The 26,501-nt window shown below is 47.6% G+C and overlaps 1 protein-coding gene and 2 non-coding genes across 3 annotated transcripts; 2 read left to right on the plus strand and 1 right to left on the minus strand.

The window, feature by feature from the left end:
- The first annotated feature begins 163 nt into the window (after positions 1 to 163).
- Positions 164 to 265, plus strand: LOC130882153 (U6 spliceosomal RNA). Its single transcript, XR_009057789.1, has one exon. It is a non-coding gene; the product is annotated as a U6 spliceosomal RNA (small nuclear RNA).
- Positions 266 to 16,487: 16,222 nt separating this feature from the next.
- On the plus strand, positions 16,488 to 18,415 carry Rhov (ras homolog family member V). Its single transcript, XM_057781321.1, has 3 exons — positions 16,488 to 16,800; positions 16,981 to 17,039; positions 17,238 to 18,415. The coding sequence occupies exons 1-3, from the start codon at positions 16,593 to 16,595 to the stop codon at positions 17,679 to 17,681; spliced, it is 711 nt and encodes a 236-aa protein (XP_057637304.1). The 5' UTR covers positions 16,488 to 16,592; the 3' UTR covers positions 17,682 to 18,415.
- A 3,745-nt stretch (positions 18,416 to 22,160) lies between these two features.
- LOC130882163 (U6 spliceosomal RNA) lies at positions 22,161 to 22,268 on the minus strand. Its single transcript, XR_009057793.1, has one exon. It is a non-coding gene; the product is annotated as a U6 spliceosomal RNA (small nuclear RNA).
- Between the last annotated feature and the right edge of the window lie 4,233 nt (positions 22,269 to 26,501).

The raw sequence follows: 26,501 nt of genomic DNA on the forward strand, positions 1-26,501 counted from the left end.
AGACCCTTAACACGGCATAAAACTAGGTGTGGTGGTAGTCCCAGCAGTCAGAGGTGGGGTAGAAGAGTTAGAAGCTCAAGGTCAAAATTTAGAAGAAACAGAGAGCGAGAGTAAGAGAGAGAGAGAGAAGATGCTTTGGCAGCACTAAAATACTGAAATAAATACTAAATAAATAAAATACTAATAGATTGAAATAATAGAGAGAAGATTAACATGGCCCCTGTGCAAGAATGATTTGAAAGTTCCTGAAACATTCTGCATTTTAAAAAGAAAGGCTTTCTCTATGCAACAATTCTGACTGTCCTGGAACTCCCTCTGTAGACCAGGGTAGCCTTGAACTCACAGAGATCCACCTGCCTCTGCTTTCCGAGTGCTAAGATTAAAAGTGTGCCCCATCACCGCCCCGCAAGAAAGGAGAATTTTTAAAAGAGAACAGAAGCTCATGTTCATTCTTGACTACATAACAAAGTAGAGGTCAGCCTGGGCTACGAGAAACCTTATTTAAAAACAGGGAGGGCTGCCAAGGAAGTCCAGAGGGTGACGTGCTTGCTGAGGAAGGGTAAGAAGCAGAGATTGGGTTCCCGCAGCAGCCACGTTAAAGCAAGGGTCTGGTCAGGTATGGTGACACCCTGAACGCCAGCACTCAGGAGGCTGAGGCAGAGTGATTGACACGGAAAGCACTGCGCGATCTGAAATCTCAGCACCCTGAGACCAGATGGGTGGCTCCCCAGCGCTTGCTGTCCAGGCCATCAGGCAGAGTGAGCTCCAGGTTCAGGGAGACATCTCAGTTTAAAAATAAAGCAGAGACAGGCAGAGCTCTGTGAGTTCAAGGCTAGCCTGGTCTACATCGTAAGTTCTAGGCCAGCCAGGGCTAAGTGCGAGACCCAGTCTCAAACAAACAAACGAACAGTTCCCTGGGAGGTGCCTGAAAGGGCAGAGGCCGCTCCTGCGTGAAGCCCAGCACTGAAAACATGAAACTGACAATAGCAAAACAAGGACCAAATGTCAGAATGCTAATTAGCAAGCAGCGGAGAAAAGACAACAAAACGATGAACTGATTACCTTTGTGTGGCCTGAAATTCCTTTTTACCTTAAAAATATACATTTTGTGTATTCTGCTTTTTGGGACAGAGTCTCATGTGTCTCGGGCTGACTTAGAACTCACTGTGTAACCCAGGGTGGCCTGGAACTAACCAGGTAGAGCTTACTGTGTAGCCCAGGATGGCTCACTGTGTAGCCCAGGATGGCTTACTGTGTAGCCCAGGATGGCCTGGCACTAACCAGGTGTCCATGGAGGGTGACCTTGAATTCCTGATGTTTCTATGTTTCTATCTAAGTGCTGTGATATGAGCACGCGCCATCATGTCCAGTTGATTTGTTTTTGCTGCTTTTGTTTGGACAGGGTCTTATTCTGTAGCTGAAGCAAGCCTCAAACTCACGGCAATTCTCCTCTCTTGACCTCCTGAATGCTAGCACTGCAGGCCTGAGCCACAAGGCCAAACCTCAGGCCTTATTATTATTTTCTTAAATTTTCTTTCTCCCTCTTCCTCATCACTTTTTTTTATTGCCGTTTTTAATTTAAATTAGGGGACTAGTGAGATGGCGAAGCAGTTAAGAGCACTTGTTGCTGTTTCAAAGAAACTGGGCTCTGAGCCTAGCACCCATATGGTGGTTCATAAGCATCTGTAACTCTAGTTCCAGGGGATCTGATGCCCTGTGCACATACATTCATCTGGGCAAAATATTCCTGCACATTGAACTTAAATACATTTTTAAAAATTAGTGTCATTTATTCATTTTCTGTGCACGGGACGGGGGTGGATCAGGGCATGTCCCACAGTGTGCTCGAAGTCATGGAGGACAGCTCATGGGGACAGGTTCTCTCCTTCCACCATGTGGATTCCAGGCAGGGATCAACCTCAGGTCATTCGGCTTGTTTCAAGTGCCTTTCCCCCCTTTACCGGCTGAAACCATCCTTTAGGCCCAAGGATGAACAGAAGACAAAACTCTGAAAGTTACTTTACCTGACAAACCTGCTTGTTCATTATGAGGCTGAGCCTTCATCTGAGAAAGCCAGCCCTGACCGAGAGAATGTTACCGTAAGCGTCCACTCTCACAGAGCATATGGCATATGTGTGGACCCCATTCTAAATACTCCCAATAAGTGAGCTCACCCTAAAGTTCACTTTAGGGAGAAGGCATGTTGGAGGGAGAGGTTTGAGGCGGTGTGAATTGGGCTGTCCTTGAACTGGCTACGTAGTGAGGGTTGACCTTGAACTCCAGATCTTCTAGCTTCTTCCTCAGAGTGTTGTGGTTATAGGTACGAATCATACCTACTTAAGGGGATACTCTCTCAATATCCTCTTACAGATACTTCGAACATACGACGGCAGAGAATAGGCATCACCATTCAAAAAAGGGAGGAAGCAGGGCAAATGAAGGATACTAGACCAAAGCAAGACTGAAACCCAGCAGGGCAAATCCAGATTCTGTAGTTCCGTGTCCACCGTCAAAAGGCTTCTGGCCCTGCTACCTACAGCATAATTCTGTCTCTTGGGCTGACTCCACTCCCTAACACAGCACTCCCTAGCAGGCCCCTTGCAGCTCTGGTGTGCCCAACATCTTGGAGCCTCCAGTACAATCTAGGCCTCCTTTTCACAGCTTCCTGTAACGGCCTCTCAGGGCTAATACGTATGGAACCCTGCTACCTACTTGGCCTCCACAGCTCTCCCTGACCGTGGAGGGATATTCCACAACCCCTTTTCTCCTTTATCCCTCCTGATTCTAAAGCCAGAGCCACGTGAGCTACACTGCCGTGTTCTGCCGCTGGTTCTGGATCCCATTTCCAGCGGCTTTAGTTTGCTGTTGCTTTTTAGAAGCAGAAAATTTGATTAGCTTTTCCTTTTCACAAGCTGGAAGCTTCTCTGGGTAGAGTCTTGCTCTGAGGTCACCTGTCCTTATTTCAGTTTCTGCTGATTCTTCAGACCATTCCCAAGCCTTCCTCTTCTTCATTCACGCCACTCAAGGTTCAGTGAGACTGAGGAAGTTTAGGTAGGAAGAGGGAACCTCAACTGAGGAATTGCTGTCACTAGACTGGTCTGTAGAGCCAGGCATAATGCTGTATGCCTATTATGAAATACTTTTGATTATACTTTGAAAAGATATGTCACTGTTACTGGTTTAATAAAAATTCAAATGCCCAATACATAGGATGGAGGTATAGGTGGGACTTCCAGACAGAGAGAGCTCTGGGAAGAAGAAAGGGGGGAAGCAGGATGTGCAGGAGGAGAGGTAAAAGCCATGAGCTATGTGTCAACACATAGATGAATAGAAATGGGTTATTGTAAGTTATGAGAGCTACTTAGAAACAAGCCTAAGCTAAGGGCAAGCTTTCATAATTAATAATAAGTCTCCATGTTGTTTTTTGTGAGCTAGAGGCACAAAGAAAAATCTGACTACACACGCCTTTAGTCCCAACACTTGGGAGGCAGAGGCAGGTGGATCTCTGTGAGTTCGAGGCCAGCCTGGTCTACATAGCAAGTTCCAGGCCAGTCAGAGATACATAGTGAGATCTTGTCTGAGAAAGAAAGGAAAAAAAACAAACTGGACCAGTCATGGGGATGAGTCAATACACAGTGCTCCGTGACCAGAGACTGCTCTTTCGTTCCCAGACACCCAGACCCGAATAACCACACAGGAACTGTATTAATTATGGTACTGTTTGGCCTATTAGCTCAGGCTTCTTATTAACTAACTCTTACATCTTTAATTAATTCATTTCTTTTAATCTGTGTATCACTACAAGGCTCTGGCTTGCCGGTAAGGTTCTGGCAATCTGGCATCTTTCTCCTTTGGCAACTTCATGGCATCTCTCTAACTCCACCCACTTTCTCTCTATATGTCTTCCAGTCTGGCTAAATTTTTGCCCTGCTATAGGCCGAAACAGCTTCTTTATTAGCCAATGGTAATAAAACGTATTCATAGCTCACAGAGGGGAATCTCACATTAGTGCTCCTCCATGGCCCCTGTTCAGTTCTTTCCTCCAGGTTCCTGTGTTGAGTTTCTGCCCTGGATTCCCATGGTGATGAACTGTGACATGGAAAAATAAGCCAGATAAATCCTTTCTTCCTCCAGCTGCATCTGACTGTGGTGTTTACCATAGCAATAGAAAGCAAACTAGGCCATGGACCTCTTTTTATAAAGTTGCTGATTTTCAGGCTGGAGATACCACTCAGTTGGTAAACTATGCAAAATCTGGACCCTGCGGCGTGCCTAGACCCTGCAGCATGCATGGACCCTGCAGCATGCATCTGTAATTCCAGGGCTACTGGCGGGATAGACACGCAAATCCCTGCAGCTCACTGCCCAGGCACCCTAGATGAATCAGTGAGCTCCAGGGTTGGTGAGAGTCTTTGTTTCAAAGAAACAAGGTTAACAGTAATCGAAGATACCCAAGGCTGACCTCAGGCCCCCACACAGGTGCACACACACCTGCGTGCATGTCTGCACACACCCACGTGCATCCATGTACAACACACACACATTTCTCAGCTTCTTCCTCACCACTGACATCAAATGAGAACACATGTTTTAGTGTAAACCCCAGAGATTTGACCAGATTCCAGTGATAACTGGCCATGGTTCCAGAGAAGGCGTTAGGCCAGTGGAGCCAGTTGTGAAGGAAGAAGCAATGACAAATTTGGCTGTGTCGCGCGCGACTTGGCTGTTTGGCCAAATGCCTGTAGTATAAAAGCCGTGACTGTCTGCTGGTCTTATCAGCATCTAGCAAGCCATCACCATTCCTGCATTACATCATAGATAGTAAACTCCTACCCCGTGGGATGCAGCTGGTCTGCGAAGGAAGCACTCCAGAGCGTCCCCGCTCTCAAGTGGCTTGCAGGTTAATAGAGGCATGAGGTGGGCTCCCAGGAAACATGGAGTGACCTCTAAACCAGTGGCTAGACGGTACGTTCGGAGAACTGTTCATAATCCTGCCATTCAGCAGTAAGGACAAAACCCAGCCATTGTGGACATGGTGCATTTCCTCTGTGTTCTGATGTAGAACAATTTCAGATCACTGTCTTATCTGCAAAAACAAAACATTCAATTCAGAAGCTGGAGAGACAGCTCAGTGGGTAAGGGTGTGTTCTGCTCTCGCAGAAGATTCACGTTTGGTTCTCAACACCCATGCGTGGTGGCTCACGACTGCCTCTAACTCCAGCTTCAGGGGGACCCACATAGACACATAAGTAAGAATAAATCTAAATAAATAAGGAAAACAACAAAAACTATTTTTTAAGAAGTTAGGGGCTGGAGAGATGGCTCAGATGGCTCACTTGTTCTTGCACAGGACCAGGGTTTAAGTCCCAGAGGCCACAAGATGGTTCATAACCATCTGTAACTCCAGTTTTAGGAGACCCAAAGCCATCTTCTGCATCTGTAGAACCAGGAACACAGGTGGTGCACACACATCCAAGCAAACTAAACACTCATACACATAAAATAACTCATTCTTTAAAAAACTGGACAGATGAGATAACTCAATAGGTAATGGTGTTTGCCACCAAATCTGACACCCTGAGTCTAATCCCCAGGCCCCTCATGGTAGAAGGAACTAACCCCCTCTTTTCAGTTGTCCTCTGACCTTCATATGTGCACCATGGCATATGTATACCCCTCCCCCACCCGTGGACATACATATATACGTATACCCTCACATACAAAGCATAAAATTTTGGAGTCAAGGTCTATTATGTGGGTTTGTCTTTCCTGGATCTCAGTATGTAGACCAGGCTGCTGTCAAACGGTGATCTACTTGCTTCCGTCTCCTGAGTGTTGTGATTAAGGGTGTGTGCCACTGTGCGGTATGTGTGTAATTATTTTAAAAGTAAAATGTTCAGAGACAGCTATAGTGACACACGTCTGCAATTACAGCACTCGATAGAGGTGTGGCCGGGCGGTGATGGTGCCTGCCTTTAACCCCAGCACTCAGGAGGCAGAAGCAAGCAGATCTCTGTGAGTTTGAGGCCAGCCTGAACTACAGAACTAGTTCCAGGACAGCTAGGACTGTTACACAGAGAAACACTGTCTCAAAAAACCAAAACCAAAACTAAAAACAAACAAAAAAGATGTGGTCCACCCATGTAGTTTAAAGCACTCCACATTTGTTTCATTTTTTAATTTTTATTTATTTATTTACTTTTGGTTTTTTCGAGACAGGGTTTCTCTGTATAGCTTTGACTGTCCTGGAACACTATCTATAGAACAGGCTGGCCTTGAACTCACAGAGATCCACCAACCTCTGCCTCCTAAGTGATGGAATTAAAGGCATGCACCACCACTGCCCAGTGAATTTTTTTAAATTTCTGAAGCAGCGTCTCATATAGACGAGGCTGGCCTCGGATTTGCTATATAGCAGAGAACTCCTGATTCCAGCTCTTTTTCATTTAGACCGAGTGGCCTGGAGCTCACAGAGATCCACCTGCTTCTGTGCCCGCAGTGCTGAGTTTAAAGGTGTGCACCACTAGACTTGGTACATTTTTTAAAAATTAAATTACATTTTTATTTACTTATTTTTGTGTGTATATGTGTAGGCACATAGATGTATGGAGATCAAAGGACAATTAGTGGGAATCAATTCTCTCCCTGTACTGTATGTTTTGAGGACCAAACACAGGTTTTCAGACTTGGGAGCAAGTACCCTCACCCTCTGAGCCATCTCATTGAACCCCCTCCCTACACACCTTTCTCTTATTTTCCATCTTTTTGCCTTTCAATTTTTAATTTTTTAGTTTAAAATTTTTATTATTGTGGTTGTGTACATGTTGTGTGTGTGTTTGTGCAGGCACGGATGTACCACAATACATGTGTGTGTTTGTGCAGGCACGGGTGTACCACAATACAAGTGTGTGTGGGTGCAGGCATGGGTGTACCACAATACATGTGTGTGTTGGTGCAGGTACAGGTGTACCACAATACATGTGTGTGTGGGTGCAGGTACAGGTGTACCACAATACATGTGTGTGGGGGTGCCGGTACAAGTGTGCCACAATACATGCATGTAGGGATGCAGGCACGGGTGTACCACAATACATGTGTGGGGGGATGCCGGTACAAGTGTACTACAATACATGTGTGTGGGGGTGCAGGCACGGGTGTACCACCATACATGTGTGTGTGGGTGCAGGCACGGGTGACCACCATACATGTGTGTGGGGTGCAGGCACGGGTGACCACCATACATGTGTGTGTGGGTGCAGGCACGGGTGTACTACCATACATGTGTGTGGGGTGCAGGCACGGGTGTACCACCACACGTGTGTGTGGGTGCAGGCACGGGTGTACTACCATACGTGTGTGTGGGGTGCAGGCACGGGTGTACCACCATACATGTGTGTGTGGGTGCAGGCACGGGTGTACTACCATACATGTGTGTGGGGTGCAGGCACGGGTGTACCACCATACATGTGTGTGGGGGTGCAGGCATGGGTGACCACCATACATGTGATGTAGATGTCAGAGGACAATTTTGTCCAGTTAGTTTTCCACCCACCTTGATGTGAGTTCCAGGATCCGAAGTTCATTATCAGTCCCTGTGGCAAGTGCCTTCACCTGCTGAGCCACCTCACAGCACCCCACCCCACCCCACCTTTCTTTTCTTTCTAAAGATTCTGTATTATTTATATGTGTGTTTACCTGCACAGACGTATGTACACCACAAGCATGTCCAGTGCTGGTAGGGGCCAGAAGAGGGCTGATTCCCTGGAGCTGGAGTTACAGATGACTGTGAACATACGTGTTAAAGGGACACTAGCCCATGTGAGCATGTGGCTTTGCCCTCTTTTCCCGTCTCTTCTGCCTTGATAAAAACCATTAGATTACATTCCTAGCCTGCAAGGTCGATCCCTTTATTTGGCCAATCCCTCCTCCCGAGGCTGACTACCAAGGTCCGGCTATTAAAGTATTGAAATCCAGCAATCAAAAGCCCCTTTGGCTCACTTAAATAGCATGTCCAATTAAAATTAAACACCTCATCCTAACACAGGCTTTCCTGTTTTACCTTTATAAACTGCCATTTTCCTCTGTGCCACGTCTGTCCCCTCTCTACCCAGAGACAGTCCTTTGCACCTCGGTAACAAATACTCCTGCCCTTGGGGCTGGAGAGATGGCTCAGTGGTTAAGAGCATTGCCTACTCTTCCAAAGGTCCTGAGTTCAATTTCCGACAACCACATGGTGGCTCACAACCATCTGTAATGAGATCTGGTGCCCTCTTCTGGCCTGCAGATGTACACACAGACAGAATATTGTATGCATAATAAATAAATAAATATTAAAAAAAAACACCCCTGCCCCCCTTTTTTGTTCCTTTCCCCTTCTCCCTCTTCCTCTATCTCCTGTCTTAGTCCCTTATCCCTGCTCTCTGTCCCTGTGAGGGAGATAAATTTCCTTTGGGGTAAAAAGTGGTCTTGAGGGTCCCGAGCCGATGCTTTTCATTGCACACGTGGGTGCCGGGAACTGAACCCTAGCTTTCTCCCAGGAGACCTCTCTTAACCACCGACTCACTGCAATGTCCCTGCCTCTTTCTTTCTCTTTCTAAATAATTTATTTTTATTTTATGAGCATTTATTGGTGTTTTGCCTACATGTATATCTGTGTGAGGTGTCAGATCCCCTGGATTGGGGTTACAGACAGTCGTGGGCTGCCATATGGGTGCTGGGAATCGAACCCAGGTTCTCTGGAAGAACAGTCAATGTTCTTAACCACTGAACTGTCTCTCCAGCCCCTCTCCTTCCTTCCTTCCTTCCTTCCTTCCTTCCTTCCTTCCTTCCTTCCTTCCTTCCTCCCTTCCTTCCTTCCTTTTCCTTCCTTTCTTCCTTCCTTTCTTCCCATTTCTTCCTTTCTCATTTTTTCTTCTTTTCTTTCATTTTGTTTTGAGACAGGAATTTACAATGGCCTGGAACTCACCATGTAACCAAGATTTGCCTTGAACTACATAAGTGACTGAAGCTAGACTTGAACTCCTGATCTCCTGTCTCCACATTCCCATTTCTGGGATTATAGGAATACACAACAATTCCCAGCTTTTAAAATTCTTCTTCTCCAAGGGCCGTAGTAGTGCATACATTTAATCCCAGCACTTGGGAGGGGCAGATCTCTAATTTTGAGGCCAGCCTTGTCTACAGAGTGACTTTCAGGACAGCCAGGGCTACACAAAGAAACCCTGTATCAAAACCAAAACAAAACAAAAAAATCCAATAAATAAATATAAATAAATACATAAATAAACAATCCCTCTCAGTCAGTTTATTATCCCATCCTGAGGGTGTGTGATGTCAAGCTGAGACCAGCATTTACTCTCACTCTCTGCTGCAGGCTTTTGAGTGGGAGAGTGACAGATCTGTTGTCTTAAGAACTTTGGGTGAGGCCGGGCGGTGGTGGTGCACGCCTTTAATCCCAGCACTCAGGGAGGCAGAGACAGGCGGATCTCTGTGAGTTCGAGGCCAGCCTGGTCTACAAGAGCTAGTTCCAGGACAGGTTCCAAAGCCACAGAGAAACCCTGTCTCGAAAAAAAAAGAAAGAAAGAAAGAAAGAAAGAAAGAAAGAAAGAAAGAAAGAAAGAAAGAAAGAAAGAAAGAAAGAAAGAAAGAAACTTGGGTGCACTAAAGAGGGACAAAGCAAGCCCAGAAGGTAGGTAGGAGGTGAGTATTGTGATACAGAATCCTGAAGGGAAGGAAGCCAGACACTTGGAAAGAAAGGACCGAGAGCCCGGTGGTGGCTCCACGTCTATGCCCAGCACTCAGGAGGCTGAAGCAGGGAGATAATTTCGCCATTGACCTGGGTTACGTAGTAAGTTCCAGACCGTTCTGGGCTACAATGTGTAGCCTACTCATTAAATTGAGAAATAGCTTTATCAATCGCTAGAAGTAAGTATAATGGGGACCTCAGTTAAAGGGAGTTCACTGGGTGGTAATGACGTATGCCTTCAATCTCAGCAGTAGGGAGGCAGAGGCAAGCGGATCTCTGTGAGTTCGAGGCCAGCCTGGTCTACAGAGCGAGTTCCCAGGACAGCTAGGACTGTAACACAGAGAAACCCTGCTCGAGAAACAAAGCAACAACAACAACAAAAATTAAAGGGAGTCCTTTTGGATGAGGCTGTTTTTTACGCACATACAGTCTTTATTGGGCTCACACCATTGGTCTTGAGGACCTCCGTGAACCAACGGGTTTTCTTCCCCGAGTTCTCCTCAAGAGGGAGAGGGCTCCTTCCGGTTCACTGTCTCTTCCTTCCGCTTTCCTTCCCGTTGTGGTCATCACCTGGTTCAGACACTTCCGGTGGTGCCATGAGCTCGACGCCCGAGGTGAGCCACTTTTTGACAGGCTTCAGCCGCATAACCGGAGGGCGGCAGGGACCACTACCTGGGTTTTTGTTGTTGTTTTGTTTGTTTTTCTTGTCAGGGGAGGGAGGGACCCCATGGAACATACCAGGGCAGCCTGGCCTTGCCTGGTCCAGTGTGGCCGCTGACTTCGCACAGGCCACAGAAAGATGCGTCTTGGCTGAGGAATGGTAGGGACCTTGGCCACGGTTTCTGTCCAGTTACTTCTGTAGAAAGTTCTGGAAATGTCGATGCTTCTCTGCGCATGACCACTGGGCCTCCGCAGACTGGCCTTGTTGCTAGGGCACTAAAACCTGCCCCTCCACCGTCTTCCAGAGCAGTCAGGAAGGATGGTTTCTGGTTGCTGTTGTTTTGTTGTTGTTTTTTTTTTTTTTTTTTTTTTTTTTGATTTGTTTTTTTGTGTGATTTTTTTTTTTTTTTGAGACAGCCTCTGTGTAGCCTTGGCTGTCCTGGAGCTCACTCTGTAGACCAGGCTGAAGTCGAAATCACCGAGCTCCTGCTACCTGTGTCTCCCAAACTGGGATTAAAAGCGTGTGCCTCTGGATGAGCTGGCTCTGGATGAGCGTTTTTAAGTGACAGCTATTAGCAAGCACTCAGCGGTATTGGTCAGGGTCTGAGGACACTTAGAGATTGGGGGCAGATATTCTCACTTGGGGTTGGCTGGATGAAAAACGGGAAGGGCAAGGACATGATAGAAGCCCAGAGCTGAGCGCCCATGGATAAAACGGAGGATGTGTGGGACCTTGGCAGCTAGAGGGCTAGTCAGTGATGGCACGAGGAAATTCAACCAAGACCACCGAATATAACCCCCAAACGCTCTCTCACTCCAGTTAACCGGGAAAATTTAGAAAGTGTGTCAGAGTCTAATGATTATTGTATTACTGTCATTATCATTGTTAAAGTCTGGCAAATAAGTGATATATATATATATATATGTATGTATGTATCATATACATATATATCCTTTTTTCTTTTTAATTTAATGTTTTATTTTTATTAGATGTACTTACTAATTTATTAGTGTGTGAGTGCTTGTGCCTTTTGGCAGCAGGCATCTGGAGATCAGAGGAGGAGGACAGCTTGCGGGAATCAGTTCTCTACTTCCACCATGTGGGTCCCAGGGTTTGAACTCAGGTATTGATATTCAGGTTTGGTGGCTGGCATCTTTACGTGCTGAACCATTTCAACAGCCCATAAGATTTTTTTTCTTTCATCTTCTCTTTATTTAAAAATTTCCTGATCTCTGGGCTCACTCTTTTTTTATTTTTGTTGTTTTTTTTTGTTTTGTTTTGTTTTTGTTTGTTATTTTTGTTTGTTTTGTTTTTCAAGACAGGGTTTCTCTGTGGTTTTGGAGCCTGTCCTGGAACTTGCTCTTGTAGACCAGGCTGGCCACGAACTCACAGAGATCTGCCTGCCTCTGCCTCCCAAGTGCTGGGATTAAAGGTGTGTGCCACCACTGCCAGGCCTCACTGCACTCACTCTTAACAGCAGCCTTGAGTGCAGTATGAGTTTCTTTTGGTTTTCTCTTGTCTTTATTTTTGCTTTTTTTTGTTTTGTTTTGTTTTTGTTTCTTTGTTCTGTTTTTCTAGACAGGCTTTCTCTGTATAACAGCTCTGACTGTCCTGGAACTCACTTTGTGGACCAGGCTCGCTTTGAATTCACAGAGATCAGCTTTCCTCTACCTCTGGGACTAAAGGCATGCACCAGCACCACCACTGGCTTTTCCTGTTGTTTTTATTATTATTTTATGCATATAGTGTTTTGCATGCACTATAGAGGTGCACTGTATGTGTGCCTGGCACCTCAGAGTTCAGAGGAAGGTGCCGATCCCCTGGAGCTGGAGTTGTGGGGAGATTCGTGAGCTGCCATGTGGATGTTGGGAACAGAGCTTGGGTCAACATAAAATAAATAAATCTAAAGAAATAAATGTATTTAAATAGGATAAGGAATAAACAAAAATGCCTGACAATATTCTACACGTTAGTATGGACTGTGACTGTTGGTTGGGGACAGATTGTCAGTTTCTCTGAAGTCTCCTAATTCTACAACTCATCTTCTGGACTTCAGTATATCCAGTGACAAAACAGGAAGATACACACACACACAAACACACACCTCACTTCAGTTCTTCTGATTGTTGTCAGTCAGGACAAACAGCAGCATTTTTACAGGTCTAGAGTCCCATGCAACTATACTGAACATTCTGGAAGCATTCTGGCCTCAACCTCACAAGCTGCCTCTGCCTCCTGAGTGCTGGGATTGAAGGTGTGCATCACCACTGCCCAGCTATGTGAAATTCTTATCCTCGTCTTATTTATATATAAAGCATTTGTGGGTATAGATTTATAAATATCTGTCTTATGAGAGGTTGTTATTGCTTTACCTTGTTCATATAGTTCAGTTTGGACCATCGCAAACTCTTCCACTTGACTTTTCTCTCTATGAACTGCTTCCATTTTTCCTTCATATTTGTTTGTTTAGCTCTTGCTCTCCACAATGCTTCAGGCTCCTCGTGTCTGTTTCCTGCCCCCATCCTAGAGCAGACCATTTACCCAGCACATAATGTTGGTGCCAAGTTGTAACCCTAGCAGATATGTCTGGAATTGTGACAGACATGGCAGGCGGGCAGGAAGAAGTTGCAACCCCGGCAACCCCGGCACCTAGAAGAGGACTTTCCCAGAAGCAGCAGCCAGAATTGCAAGTCCTTAGCTGAGAAATAGGTGACTCACCAGCTCCCAGGTTGTCTCCTCCCTCCCCCTCTTGCTGACAAGACTGTACCTAAACCAGCTTAGACAGAGGGACCTTGGTCAGAAAGTGTCTCCACGCACGAGACCATTGAAGAATGGCCAGCCTCAGACCAGGGCAGGACATTTCCTCAAGCCCAGCAGACATGTCCGTGTTTGTCCCCCGTGTGGTATTTGTATGTCTTCAGAAAGGATTGAAAAGTACTGCCCTTAAATCTAAACCTTTAATAAAGCTTTAGTTTTCCCTTTGGGAGACGGGTCCTCACATATTCCAGCTGACCTTGAACCTGCAGTGTCGCCAAGGAGACCTTGAGCTTCTGATTCTCCTAACACTACATCTTTTATTATTTTTGAGACAGAGTCACACTACGTAGCCCTGGCTGAACTGGGACTCTAAGTAGACCACGCTGGCCTTAAACTCATAGAGATCAGCCTGCCTTTGATTCCCAAGTGCTGGGATTAAAGGTGTGTGCAACCATACCCTGGTCTGTCACTACTTTTTAAGCACCAGGATTACAGGAGTGTGCTTCACTCCAGATTCATATCATGCTGGGAATGAAACCCAGGACTTATGTGTGATACCACTGTACAAACTCAGCTATATTACCAGCCCAATAAAGTTATTATTAAGACCCAGGTTAAAGAAAAGAGTATTCCAGAGGGAGAGAGAGAGGAGAGTGGGTGTGTCCCCACACGCGTATTGAGTAGTTTTGTCCTGGACACCTATGCAGCATCCCCAGGATTCCTGAATCACAGACAGCTATTACCAGAAGGGCTTTCAGAGATATAGTACTAAGAGTGGTGAAGTGATTGATTCTGTAGGAGTCAGCTTATGAGCTGAAGGACAGGGGAGACTGAGTCTAAAGTCCCCTCCCTTTCTAGGACAAAATGAACGGCTTTTGGACTTTCTCGGGTGATGTAAGGGAATGACGACACTTAGAACACCTTTCAGTAACTCCATAAATAAACCTATGGGGATGCGTCTGAGGATTTGGGGGGGGGTGAGGCAACAATTAGGATCATTAACATCTTTATACGTGTAGATAAAGGGAATGAGGAGGTAGACATTGGGATATAAAAGTGGGTACTGGGACACCTACAGTTTTCCAAGCGTGGTCAAGCCAGCAATTTTTTAGCCATTTCCACATCAAGATTTTTGTTTGTATTTTGTGATAGGGTCTTGGGTAGTCTTGGATGCCCTGGCATCCATCATGTAAACTACTGTCTTTGTTTTATGGCAGTCCTGCTGCCTCAGCCTCCCGAGTGCTGGGGTTACAGATGAGTGCCACCACATCAGGCTAGATTTGTGGGATTCTGAACTAGTATACTGGGTGTCTCTTTAGTGTCACCTGCTATCCGCTTTGCAGTCTTGTCCCTTCCCCAAACTCATGAAATGTCTGCCTGCTTCTGTGAAAGCGTCTCGGTGATCTTTGTGCAGACTGAGATAAAAGACTGCCTAGGGAAGCAGAGGAAGGTACTGGGCCTAATGTCACTTGCTGTGACTTCCGTAGAGACTAAATTAGTATCAGGCTACTCTCTCACTTGCTCTCTGGGTGACCTTACCCGGGAAGTCTTGTCAGAGTCTGTGAGTTCCTTTCAGGGCGAGGACTGTAGGTGGCCCAGGAACAGCAGCTGCAAGCAGGTAATTATAGTGTGCTTTCATGCTGATGAGAACATTAGGTGCTGGGCTGGAGAGATGGCTCCGTAGTTAAAGAAGCATGCTGCCCTTCTAGAGGACCTGAGTTCAGTTCCCAGCACCTGCTTAGGCAGCTTCATAATGTGTGTAAGCCCAGCTTCAGGGACTCGTAGGTCCTCTTTTGGTCTCCTCAGGGACTGTACTCATGTGCACATATCCATGTACACACACTTACTAAAAATAAAAAATGCACTTTATTTAAAAAGAATAACAGCAGGTATTTTGGGAACTTTACAAATGCTCAAATGCACATAGGGGGTGCTAAAGAAATGCCCGAGCAGCTAAGAGCACTTGTTGCACTTGTGAAGGATGTGAGTTTGGTTCTGAGCACCTTTATGGCTGCTAGCAACCATCTGTACTCCAGTTCCAGGGCATCTGACGTCCTCCGCTGGCTTCCATGGGCGCTGTATGCATGTGGCATATAGACAGACATATATGCAGACAAAACACCTAGACACGTTAGATCTTTAAAAAGTATTCAAAAATATATTTGATAGTGAAAATATAAAATCCAATGTGAAGCTTCACAACTTCTGTTTTGAATGGCTGTTGTCCATTGACCAACATGCAGTGGTGGCACACACCTTTAATCCCAGCACTCAGGAGGCAGAGGCAGGTGGATTTCTGTAAGTTTGAGGCCAGCTTGGTCTACAGAGTGAGTTCCAGGACAGGCTCCAAAGCTACAGAAAAACCCTGTCTTGAAAAACAAAACAAAACAAAAACAAAGAAGCAGAAGAAGTTCATTGACCACTGAGCCATCTCTCCAGCCCTGTGTATTTCTTTAAATGTGCTAGACATTAAACAGAGGGCCACATATATGCTAGGCAAGCACTCTTTACCCAGATCACATCACCATTCCCTATAATATATGCGTATTATATTTTTGTCAGTTTGTTTTGAGACAGGGTTTCACTATGTAGTCATGACTGTCTAGAACTTAACTATGTATACCAAGCTGGCCTCAAACACACAGAGATCCTTCTGCTTCTGTGTCTGCCTCCCCGCTGCTGGGAATAAAGCCATGGGGCAGCAACCAACCATGCCAGGTTATTTGTTTATTTCAGACAGGATCTCATTGTAGCCCGGGCTGGTGTCCATCTGTCTCTGTGCAACAGAAGATGGCCTTGAACTTCTGATCCTTCTTCCTCCGCCTCCAGGGGACTGGGATTAGAGGACTGCACCACCAGGCCGGTGGTACTGGGGAATCAGACCTAGGGCTTTACCCATGCTAGGCAGGCACTCTGGGCTACAATCTCAGGCTCACTCCCAGTAGGTTAAAAGAATATTAGTAAAATTACTATATTTATGCTTAATACACATACCAACGTATGTATAAAAGCTTTTTTTTTTTTACTTAAAAAAGATTTAATGTGATGTGTTTAATTTGAACATGCTGCATTATGGATTCTGTAGTTTGTGTCTTCCTATTAGCAATAAATCATGAATCTGCCAAATATCATATGCCGGGTCTTTGTCCTTGTACCTTCGCGATGGCCAGGTTTTCATATCCCTTTCTTCTCTGGAAGCTTTGCTATCGCTGAATGTTCTGCAGAGGGAGGTCCAGGTCGGTGGGCGGGGTCCGGGCCACTTGGGACATGCAGATGAGGTGGGCAGGGCCCAACATATATACCCTCTGCTAGCCTCTAGCGGGCGTGCCCAGCTTGGACAGACTGTCGCCGACCGCCTGCGAAACCTGCTTCCCTAAGCGCCGCGGAGCCTGGTCCGGGCTGGCCCCTTTGCTACCTCGGGAGCGGGCCATGCCGCCACGGGAACTGAGCGACGCCGAGCCACCGCCTCTCCCAGCCTCGACCCCTCCTCCGCGGCGGCGCAGCGCACCTCCGGAGCTGGGCATCAAATGCGTGCTAGTGGGCGATGGCGCGGTGGGCAAGAGCAGTCTCATCGTCAGCTACACCTGCAATGGGTACCCCACGCGCTACCGGCCCACGGCACTGGACACCTTCTCCGGTATGTTCTACTGCCCCGGGGCCCCTGAGGCTGGGGAGGGGTTGTAGTTTAGGGCCGGCGTGCTGGCGGGAGGGCACCGAAGACCCCCGAGAGCAGGCCCGGAGGTGGCGCTGGTGAGGCCTGCCTAGAAGGACGAGGATGCTGTGCCTAACTCATGCTTTCCCCTCCCCACCTCTGCAGTGCAAGTCCTGGTAGATGGAGCCCCTGTGCGAATCGAGCTCTGGGATACCGCGGGGCAGGTGAGAAGCTGGGTGTAGCCTTCGTTGGGTGAGGGGTTGGAGAGGGTTGGAGGCTGGAAGGATGCCTGCATGGAGTAGGAATGGAACAGGCTTTGGGCTTTAGGAGTCTTAGGTCTCCACACCCCCAAGTGAGAAGCAGACTCCTGTTCCAATGTGAAGGGAATGATCTTGCTAACGATTGGCCTTGCTACCCCCTAGGAGGACTTTGACCGGCTTCGCTCCCTCTGCTACCCAGATACTGATGTCTTTCTGGCCTGCTTCAGTGTGGTGCAGCCCAGCTCCTTCCAAAACATCACAGAAAAATGGCTGCCGGAGATTCGCACTCACAACCCCCAAGCACCTGTGTTGCTGGTGGGCACTCAGGCTGATCTGAGGGACGATGTCAATGTACTAATTCAACTGGACCAGGGAGGCCGGGAGGGCCCAATACCCCAACCCCAGGCCCAGAGTCTGGCGGAGAAAATCCGGGCCTGCTGCTACCTTGAGTGTTCAGCCTTGACACAGAAGAACTTGAAGGAGGTGTTTGACTCGGCCATTCTCAGTGCCATTGAACACAAAGCCCGCCTAGAGAAGAAACTGAACGCAAAAGGTGTGCGCACGCTCTCTCGCTGCCGCTGGAAGAAGTTCTTCTGCTTTGTTTGAGCAGTCATGCTAGTGCAAGTGGTAGGCAGGTGGCTGGAGACTAGCAGGGCCTGGCCAGCTCCCGGGACTCAGTTCTCTATTGAATGCTGGGAATGTGGGCCTCTAGCTGCACACTCTGATAAGACGGGGTGAGCTCTGTCCTGTGCAAGGGGCTGACTCTGATTTGGATTGCATTGGTCAAGACTCGCAGGAAAGTCCCAGCACTTTGCTATTCATGGGATAATCGCAACAGTGCCGGTTTCTGAGCAGCTTGGGATGTAATTCCCATTTTTTTTTTTTTTTTTTTTTTTTTTTACCGTGGGGCCGCAGACCAGCTCAGCTGAATGCAGGCCCATTGTGGATGTCCTCACCCTCTCCTAGCACAGGTGTGACAAAGCAGACAGCAGTGAGGCATCTTGGAGGGTTGGAAGATGGTCGGTCTTGATTTGGAGAGGTTTGAGATGCAGTAGGAAGTGAGAGTTTGAGTCTCACGCCAGTGAGAGATTGAGACGGGAAACAGAACGTGAGCCTTGAAGTGGAGGACTGTGCCTAAAAAGAGAAAGAGCAGGGCGGCCAGCTGTGGAGAGGGCTGACACCTGGGCTGCCCTCAGGCCCAGGGCCAGGGAGATTGGGCTGTTCCTGGGGAAGAACTGGGTCTCTGGACTCCCTAGGCACTGCCCAAACTGGCTGGGCCAGCAGAGGGGCAGGAAGTGAGAGTCCAGGCCCAGCGAAGGGAGGGGGAGGAGCTGCAAATGAGAGCCTGAAGGAGGAAGGGGCAGGGGTTGTCCCTTTCCCCAAGGTCATAGCTTAGAAGGTGAGCAATGCAATCTGCGAATAAAACCTTCTGTTTCTGAAGCTGCTGTCTCCGTGGTTTCCTGGATCATGCCCAACGCCCCTTCGTAACCTTTCTCAAGGCCCAGCAGCCTGGCAGATGGGTTGGGAACTGAGGCTGGGTTGAAGGGTGGGGGCTGGATCAGATGGGACAATGTGATGGAAACTGGACTAGGGGGAACAGGTGTGGGGCTCCCTGCTTGGGGCTTGGCTTAGTTGGTTCCCAGGAGAGCTAGCGTGGGAAGCAGCCTGGAAACGGGTTTCCCCAGGTGTCAGCGCCAGAGCTGCTTTCCCATGACCTCACCAGGTAGGTGGGGCCCTCCCCGCTCCCCCTCCTTTCTGGAGTGTGATGCTCAGCACTGGGGCTCCAGGACAACCTCAGGCCCGTCCTCCCATCCTCTGGACAGATTTCAGGACTCAGGGTCTGGCTGGGGAATGTTACCCCAGCTTAAATACCAAGGACAACCTATACAGCTTCAAACCTCCACCACTGGCCAAAGCTTGTAGCTTTGGGTTGGTTGGACCAGTCTTCAGCCTTGACACATAAGGGATTATTGCAGGTCAGGGTTGCTGGCTGTGGACAATGTGACTAGAGATTTGGTCCAGGAATCCTGTGCCCATGAGGGTTCGCCAGCAGAGGCTTGGAGGGGAATAGGAATCCAAGAATTGGAACTGGGAGGAACTTTAAAGAGCATTTTTGAGGAAAACAAAGCTTATTCTGTCTTAAGGACATCATGGTCTGTAGACAAAAAGGTAGTATGTCAAGTGAGATAGTATCACCAAGGGGTTAGGGGAGCAGCATAGAGTTGGGTGTATGAGTGGCATTCTCTAGAAGTCTTTCTGAGGTATACCTGTGACACCTGCTAGGCACCTGCTGGGCCAGGTGAGTACCTATACCTGTCTGAATCCATTGGGGGCTCACCTGCTAGAAACCTGCTGGGCCAGGTGAGCACCCATACCTGTCCGAATCCACTGGGGCTCAGGTTCCTTTTCAGGAAGCTACAGGTGTGTGTGTGTGTGCGTGTGTGTGTGCGTGTGTATGAGGGAGAGAGAAAGAGAAACACTGAGGGACAGAAATACTAGCCAAGTGAAGCCTAGATAATCCCAAGTTTAGTTTTAGCCAAGATTGCTTCCTATCTCCTAGAGCACCAACCACCTTCTTTTGTTTTCTTATCTCCTTAGGTGGAGGTGATGAGCTACGTTCTGATAGATACGTCCAAGGTCAGCTGTTACCCTAACCTAACCTGACATGCTCCTTTCTAGGACAGAGAGAGACCCAGATTCCAGTTCAGACGTTCAAGTCCTGACACTCATCCCCACAGGCAAATCATTTCTTTTTTTCTTCTTCTCCTTTCTCTCTCTCTCGCCCCATCCCTCCCTCCCTCCCTTTTTCTTTCTTTCCTTCCTTCCTTCCTTCCTTCCTTCCTTCCTTCCTTCCTTCCTCCCTCCCTCCCTCCCTCCCTCCCTTTTTCTTTTCTTCCTTCCTTCCTTCCCTCCTTCCTTCCCTCCTCCCTCCCTCCCTCCCTCCCTCCCTCCCTCCCTCCCTTCCTTCCTTCCTTTCTCTTCTTCTCAGACAGGACCTCACTTCACCCATATCGCCCCCCCCACCGCCTGTCTCCCAAGTGCTGGGATTAAGAGCATGCTCATTTATCCTTTTCGTAGCTCAGTTTCCACACTTGCAAAATGAAATATTCAGGAATCTTGACAGTTTCCAAACCATTCCAAGGGGCCTTGGGACTGTGGGACAAAGAAGACTGATTGAGTGACCTTGGTGCCACCACCGCACACACAGTTTCTGGTTTCTCTCATGGTACTAGCATCTCTGAGTCACTGAAGCTACAGCCTCCCTCCTCATGCTTCCTCTCATGACAGCCACTGAACCTAGTCAGGATCTCTGTTGACTCACTCCGCACGCCTGCTGCTCCCGCTGGCACCTCCCTGGCTCAACACTGAAATCATTTCTTACTGCACTCAGTGAACCTCTAGCTCTTCACTTGGGTCCCTAAGGCCTCCCCAAATCTAACAGCGGTCTGAACATTTGTCTCAGGGATCCCTATTATCTCCTGCTTTTGACTCCAAGGTTTGACTTGCAATTTACAAGGTCTAGTTTAGAAAACATCCTGTTTCTCCTCTGGCCATCTTCCAGTACCTTCCTCCTCCAGAAAGTATGGGGATGTCGTAGTGTCTTCACTACGGCACACATAGGGAAGACACACCGAAGAGACTCCCACACTCTCCAAGGAGACCCCTACTTAGACCCCGTGGGCTTGGGCAGCATGTACCATTGTCCCTTATCTGTTTAGACTCCTCAGGATTACGTTCAGCTCCAGGTAACTCAGGATTGGGACCAGGATTGTGCAGAAGGATTTCCAGCACCAAATCCCTCTAGTGTACTCTCATTCCATCTCTCTATGTAGTATGGCCTTTCTCCACTTCCTGGGACAGCTTGTTGTTGTTGTTCTTATTGTTTTCAGTCCTGAGGATAAAAATCAGGGTTTTGCTTAACCTAGGCAAGCACTCATTCTACAGAAATCTACACTTACAGGAATAGTTATTTTTACTTGGATAAAATCATGTGCTATATACAAATGTATGTACATATATGTGTGTAAATGTATATAAACAGAATGTCCATGTCAATGTAAATTTTTTAAGACAGAGTCTCACAGGTTTTTCTATTTTTTATTATATTTATTTTAACTTTTAATGTTTTGTCAGTATGTATTAACCATACACAATAATTGGCTTCATTATGACTTTTGTTTCTTTTATATTTTGTTGGTTTGTTTGTTTTTCAAGGCAGGGTCTTTCTCTGTAACCTTGGCTGTCCTGAAACTCACTCTGTAGACCACACTGGTGTAGAATTCAAGATTCACCTGCCTCTGCCTCCCAAGTGTTGGGATTAAAGGCGTGCGCTACCACTGCCTGGCTCATTATGACATTTTCATGATGTACACGTGGATTTTTTTTACTGTATTTAACACACACAAATACACACACACACACACACCAATACATTGTCCTTTCTTGTCCCCCTCCTACCCCTACTGGGCCCCTCTTCTATTTTCGTGTGTGTGTGCGCGCGCGTGTACATACGTGTGTGTGTGTGTGTGTGTGTGTGTGTGTGTGTGTGTGTGTGTGTGTGTGTGAAGTCTTTAGGGTTGTCTCTTCAGGAGCATGTACTACATACACAAAGCAGTGGATACACCACTGAAGAAAATGTATGGAGCCATTCATGGTGGTGCCCACCTTTAATCCCAGTTTTTTTTAATTATTTTAAGTGTGTGTGTGTGTGTGTGTGTGTGTTGAATGTGTACACGAGCACAGGCGCCCTCGAAAGCCAGAGGCATCTGACCCCTCTGGAGCTGCAGTCACAACTGAGCCATCTCTGTGCTGCAGGAGAGCCGGCCCCATTTTATTGTTGTTGTCGTTTGTTTTGGTTTTTTGTTTTAATTTCTGAAACAGGGTTTCTCTGTGTCCTGAAACTCATTTTGTAGACCAGACTGGCCTGGAATTCACAAAGGTCCAGCTGCCTCTGCCTCCTAAATTCTGGGGTTAAAAGCATGCACCACCACCCAGCTCTTTTTTTTTGGGGGGGGGGGGTTCTAGATAGAGTTTCTCTGTATAACAGCCCTAGCCTTTTTTTAAAAAAGAAAAGGAAAGAAAAAGAGAAACAAGGACTGTTTCACAGATTTGCATGTCATCTTTCACGGGGACCAAGCTAATCTCTGTATTGTGTCGTTCCAATGTTAGTATATGCACTGCTGAAAAGAATACCATCTTTAAGCCGGGCGGTGGTGGCGCACGCCTTTAATCTCAGCACTCGGGAGGCAGAGGCAGGCGGATCTCTGTGAGTTCGAGGCCAGCCTGGTCCACAAGGGCTAGTTCCAGGCCAGGCTCTAAAACTACAGCGAAACCCTGTCTCGAAAAACCAAAAAAAGAAAAAGAAAAAAAAAGAAAGAACACCATCTTTTTTTTAATTAAAATTTTTTCATTCAATATATTCTGATCATGGTTTCCCCTCCCCCAACTCCTCCCAGATCTCCCCCACTCACCCAACTCTATTCCCTTTCTTTCTTTAGAAAACAAACAGGCAAACAAACAACAACAACAACAAAAGAAAAACATATGATACACACATACACACAAAAACAAAACCCATAAAAGCACAAAATCAGTAACCATGATTTATAAGCAAAAGGCCAGTAAGACAGAAAATGCCCAAACAGTGCAAAGTGAGACAAAAAGTCTACAAAAATGACATTGGGTTTGTTTATGTTGGCCGTCTACCGCTGGGCGCCGGGCCTGCCCTCAAGTGCGGTTAGTATTCGCAGTGAGACTCCCTAGAGAAACTGATTTTCCTTTGTAAGCAGTTGTCAACTGGAGATAGCTTTTTGGTTATGGATGGGAATGCTTGTCCAGCTCTTCCTCTCAGCACTGGAACCCCTCTGGCTTGGCCCTGTGCAGGCGCCGTGAGTCTCTCTGTGGGGTCTCATGTGTCAGCCCTACTGCAACTCGAAGACCCCGCTTCCTCGGCGTCCTCCATCCCCACTGGCTCTCAAGATCTTTCTGCCTCCTCTTCCTCAGAGCCCTCTGAGCCCTGAGGAGAAGGGTCTAATGAAGGGTTTGGTTTCAGGTTCCTCATTCATGTACATTGTCCTGTAAGGGTCACTGTGTTAGTTACTGTCTACCGCAAGAAGAAACTTCGCTGATGACAGCTGGGCAAAGATTGTGAATTCCAGTATGTGCCAAGAAAGCACTCTGCCTACCGACCATCTATTTACTTACTTATTTACTTATTATTTACCTATTTATTTTCATTATATAGGCCAGGTCGGCCCGGAACACTAGAGCCTCTTGCCTCTACCTCCAGAAGATAACTTCCACCATCCCTTTTTCCTTGGCTGACTTGGACTGAACCTGGATCTTGTGTGCTACACAAGGATCTACCACGGAGCTCTCTCTTCCCACCTACCTTCCCGCACACCACTCCCCTTACTCCTCACTTTTCTATTCTTAGGACAGGTTCTTGTTCAGTCTCTAGGACCCGCATGGTAGGAGAGCTGAGCTGCAACGGGAGCCAGCTAGTAGTCTTCTGACCCCCACACGACCCCGACCTCAGCACGCTCGGGTAGTTCCCCAACTAGGGACATTCAGGTTGTCCTCCTCTCCTGGTGTAAGTGGTAATGAAGCTATGCTGGGTTTTTTTGTTTCTTTGTTTTGTGTTCTCCTTTTTAGGTTGAGAGGGTCATTGATGTAAGAAAAACATGTCCTCCATCTTTGGCTTGGTGACTGGGCCCCAGTACATCTGAAGTGAGAGTTTATATGTGTGGGGGAGGGAGGGTATTTCTGTTGGAGGCTGAGTAATGGGTCATCAGTATTCAATAAATACTGAAGGACAACAGATGGGTATACAGTTTCACACATGCGCCTTACTCCACATGACCGGTTTTGCTGCGTATTTGGACATTTTTTTCAATACGAAAGTCTGAGTAATTACATACACGAATATCTATGTAAATGTGGATGGCCATCTTTTTCAATTTTTTAGATTTTTTTAAGTATGAATATTTCATCTGAATGCCTATCTGATGTGCCTGGTGCCCTCTAAGACCAGAAGGAAATGTCAGATCCCTTAGAACTGGAGTTAATGACATGTCTGAGCTGCCATGTGCTTGGTGCTGGGACCCTCTGAAAATCAGCCAATGGTCTTATCAGCCGAGCCATCTCTCCAACCCTGGTGGCCATCTTTGCCTAAAGTGTACATGTCTGTGTTTGTGTCAGGTCTGTTCTCAGGAGTGTGTGCTGTGTAGAACTGCATCTGAGCTGGGAAAGCACGAGGGTCTCTGTGCTCGTGTCTAAGTGTGCACAGTCTGTGTTTGCATCAGGTCTGTTCTCAGGAGTGTGTGCTGTGTAGAACTGCATCTGAGCTGGGAAAGAACAAGGGTCTCTGTGCTCGTGTCTAAGCATCTGTGCTGTCCGCTTTTCGGGGGCCTGAGTCTCTGTGCCTGAGCCCAATTCTATCTGTGTTGACTTCTGTGAGCCTCTTTGTGCTGGGTGTGCTTGCTCAGCCTGGACTGGTGCGCATGAAAGTCCATGTCCACCTGAAGAAGCGATGCCCTTACTACTGCCTAAGAGCAGAATGGTGCCCAGAGCAGAGGTGACGCACCCTCCCTTCTCTCTCCATTCTCCTGGGAACCAGCTTAGGAGTGAGACCGTGAGACCGAGAGCAGACCGCGTCAGGAGCACCAGCCCCTTTTGCAACCAGCCCTGGCCCCGGGCTGTAACCACAGATCGTATTGCACAGGTCAGACCTGCCCACTGTGCCTGGCTGCCAGGAAACCCAGCTCTTAGCAGGGCTGCGCCAGCAGTGCCCTCCTTGGGCTTGGGCCAGGTCCCTGGTGAGGTGAGCAGGCTACAGTAGAGGGGCCTCATGAGTCAGTGTGAACCGTAGGGAGTGACTTCCTGGGTCTAAGCACTGTTGCTTTCTGTCCCCGTATACGGCAATACTTAGGCAACCTTATGTCTGTCAGGTGCCTGCTCTGGTCTCCTGAACTTGAATCCAAGCCTCTTCTTGGAGCTCTGCATGGGGGATTGAAGGGTCTGCTCTAGGAAATGGGTCTCAAACTGGGCAGAGTGAAACACAACTTTAATCCCAGCACCTGGGAGGAAGAGATAGGAGAGTCTCTATGAGTTTGAGGCCAATTTGATCTTTATAAATAGTTCTGGGACAACCTGAGAGACCCTGTCTCAAGAAGAAGTGGGGGGGGCACGGAGAAATAGGAAAAAAAAAAGAAATGGGTTTCTTCTTCTTCTTCTTCTTCTTCTTCTTCTTCTTCTTCTTCTTCTTCTTCTTCTTCTTCTTCTTCTTCTTCTTCTTCTTCTTCTTCGTTTTTCGAGACAGGGTTTCTCTGTGACTTTTGGAGCCTGTCCTGGAACTAGCTCTTGTAGACCAGGCTGGCCTCGAACTCATGGAGATCTGCCTGCCTCTGCCTCCCGAGTGCTGGGATTAAAGGCGTGCGCCACCACTGCCCGGCTAGGAGATGGGTTTCTTGAGAGCAAAACTGAACAGGCCAGGGTCCAGCTAAGAGTCTGGGTGTCCTGAACTGGGGAGTAGAGGAAGGGGAGATGGAGCTGGGGAGAGGGTGAGGACACAGATGGTATCACTGAGCTCTCTGCTCTGCTACTGGAACACTTCTAGGGCTGACTTTTCAAACTGAGGCTGAAGGATGGGCCAACAACTAGGGTGACCGTGGGACTTATTTTCAGACTACAGGGCCTTGGATAACAGTCTGGTGCACAATAGCCTACCTGTCACCCCCCTGGAAGAAGATGGACTCCATCATCACCACCTCCATGCCTCTCTGACCCTTCCTCACCTGCAACAGTATGCCTATCTCCCCAGGCGTCTAGATTCCTGTCCTCCATCCCAGACCCCAGCACTGAGGGACATCAGGAAAGTGTTTGGGTCCTGTGTGGGCTTAGGAATTCCCAGGGGCCTGTTGGAACTGGAAAGCAGGTAGCTGGACCTCACACAGGGATACCTGCCCGTTATTGCTTTCTCCTTCAGGCTGTGCTCCCTGTGAATAGACTCCGCTCTTTCTGCCTGCCTTCCTCTTCAGCCTGAATCAGCTAACACGGTGTTCCCAGTAGCAGCTGTCCCTCCAGCAGTGGTGACTCTGTTGTCCTTGTACAACAGGAGGTCCTTTATTCTGGAGACCATGTGTGCAAGCCACCCACCCCCTTCCTATCAAGAGGCTACATTCTTTGCTGATCCTTACCCTCACCAACAACACACACACACGCGCACACACACACATGCATGCACACACACACACACGGGCTCACACATGCACACACGCACACACACGCACACACACACACACACACACACACACACAGCCAAGGAGATCTGATCTCTAGTTCCAGCCCCATCCTTACTTGCTGGGTGACTTTGGGCAAATTACTGCCTTCGCTGTTGTCTGAGTTTCTAGCAGTTATGAAGTGGGG

Source organism: Chionomys nivalis, chromosome 9 (genome assembly GCF_950005125.1).
Source record: "Chionomys nivalis chromosome 9, mChiNiv1.1, whole genome shotgun sequence".
NCBI lineage: Eukaryota > Metazoa > Chordata > Mammalia > Rodentia > Cricetidae > Chionomys > Chionomys nivalis.

Bases quoted from the DNA above. Each gene is read 5' to 3' on its own strand.
- Rhov (XM_057781321.1), top strand. From the start codon at position 16,593: ATGCCGCCACGGGAACTGAGCGACGCCGAGCCACCGCCTCTCCCAGCC. The intron at 16,801-16,980 runs GTATGTTCTACT...CCACCTCTGCAG, and splicing joins GGCACTGGACACCTTCTCCG to TGCAAGTCCTGGTAGATGGA. The intron at 17,040-17,237 runs GTGAGAAGCTGG...GCTACCCCCTAG, and splicing joins TCTGGGATACCGCGGGGCAG to GAGGACTTTGACCGGCTTCG.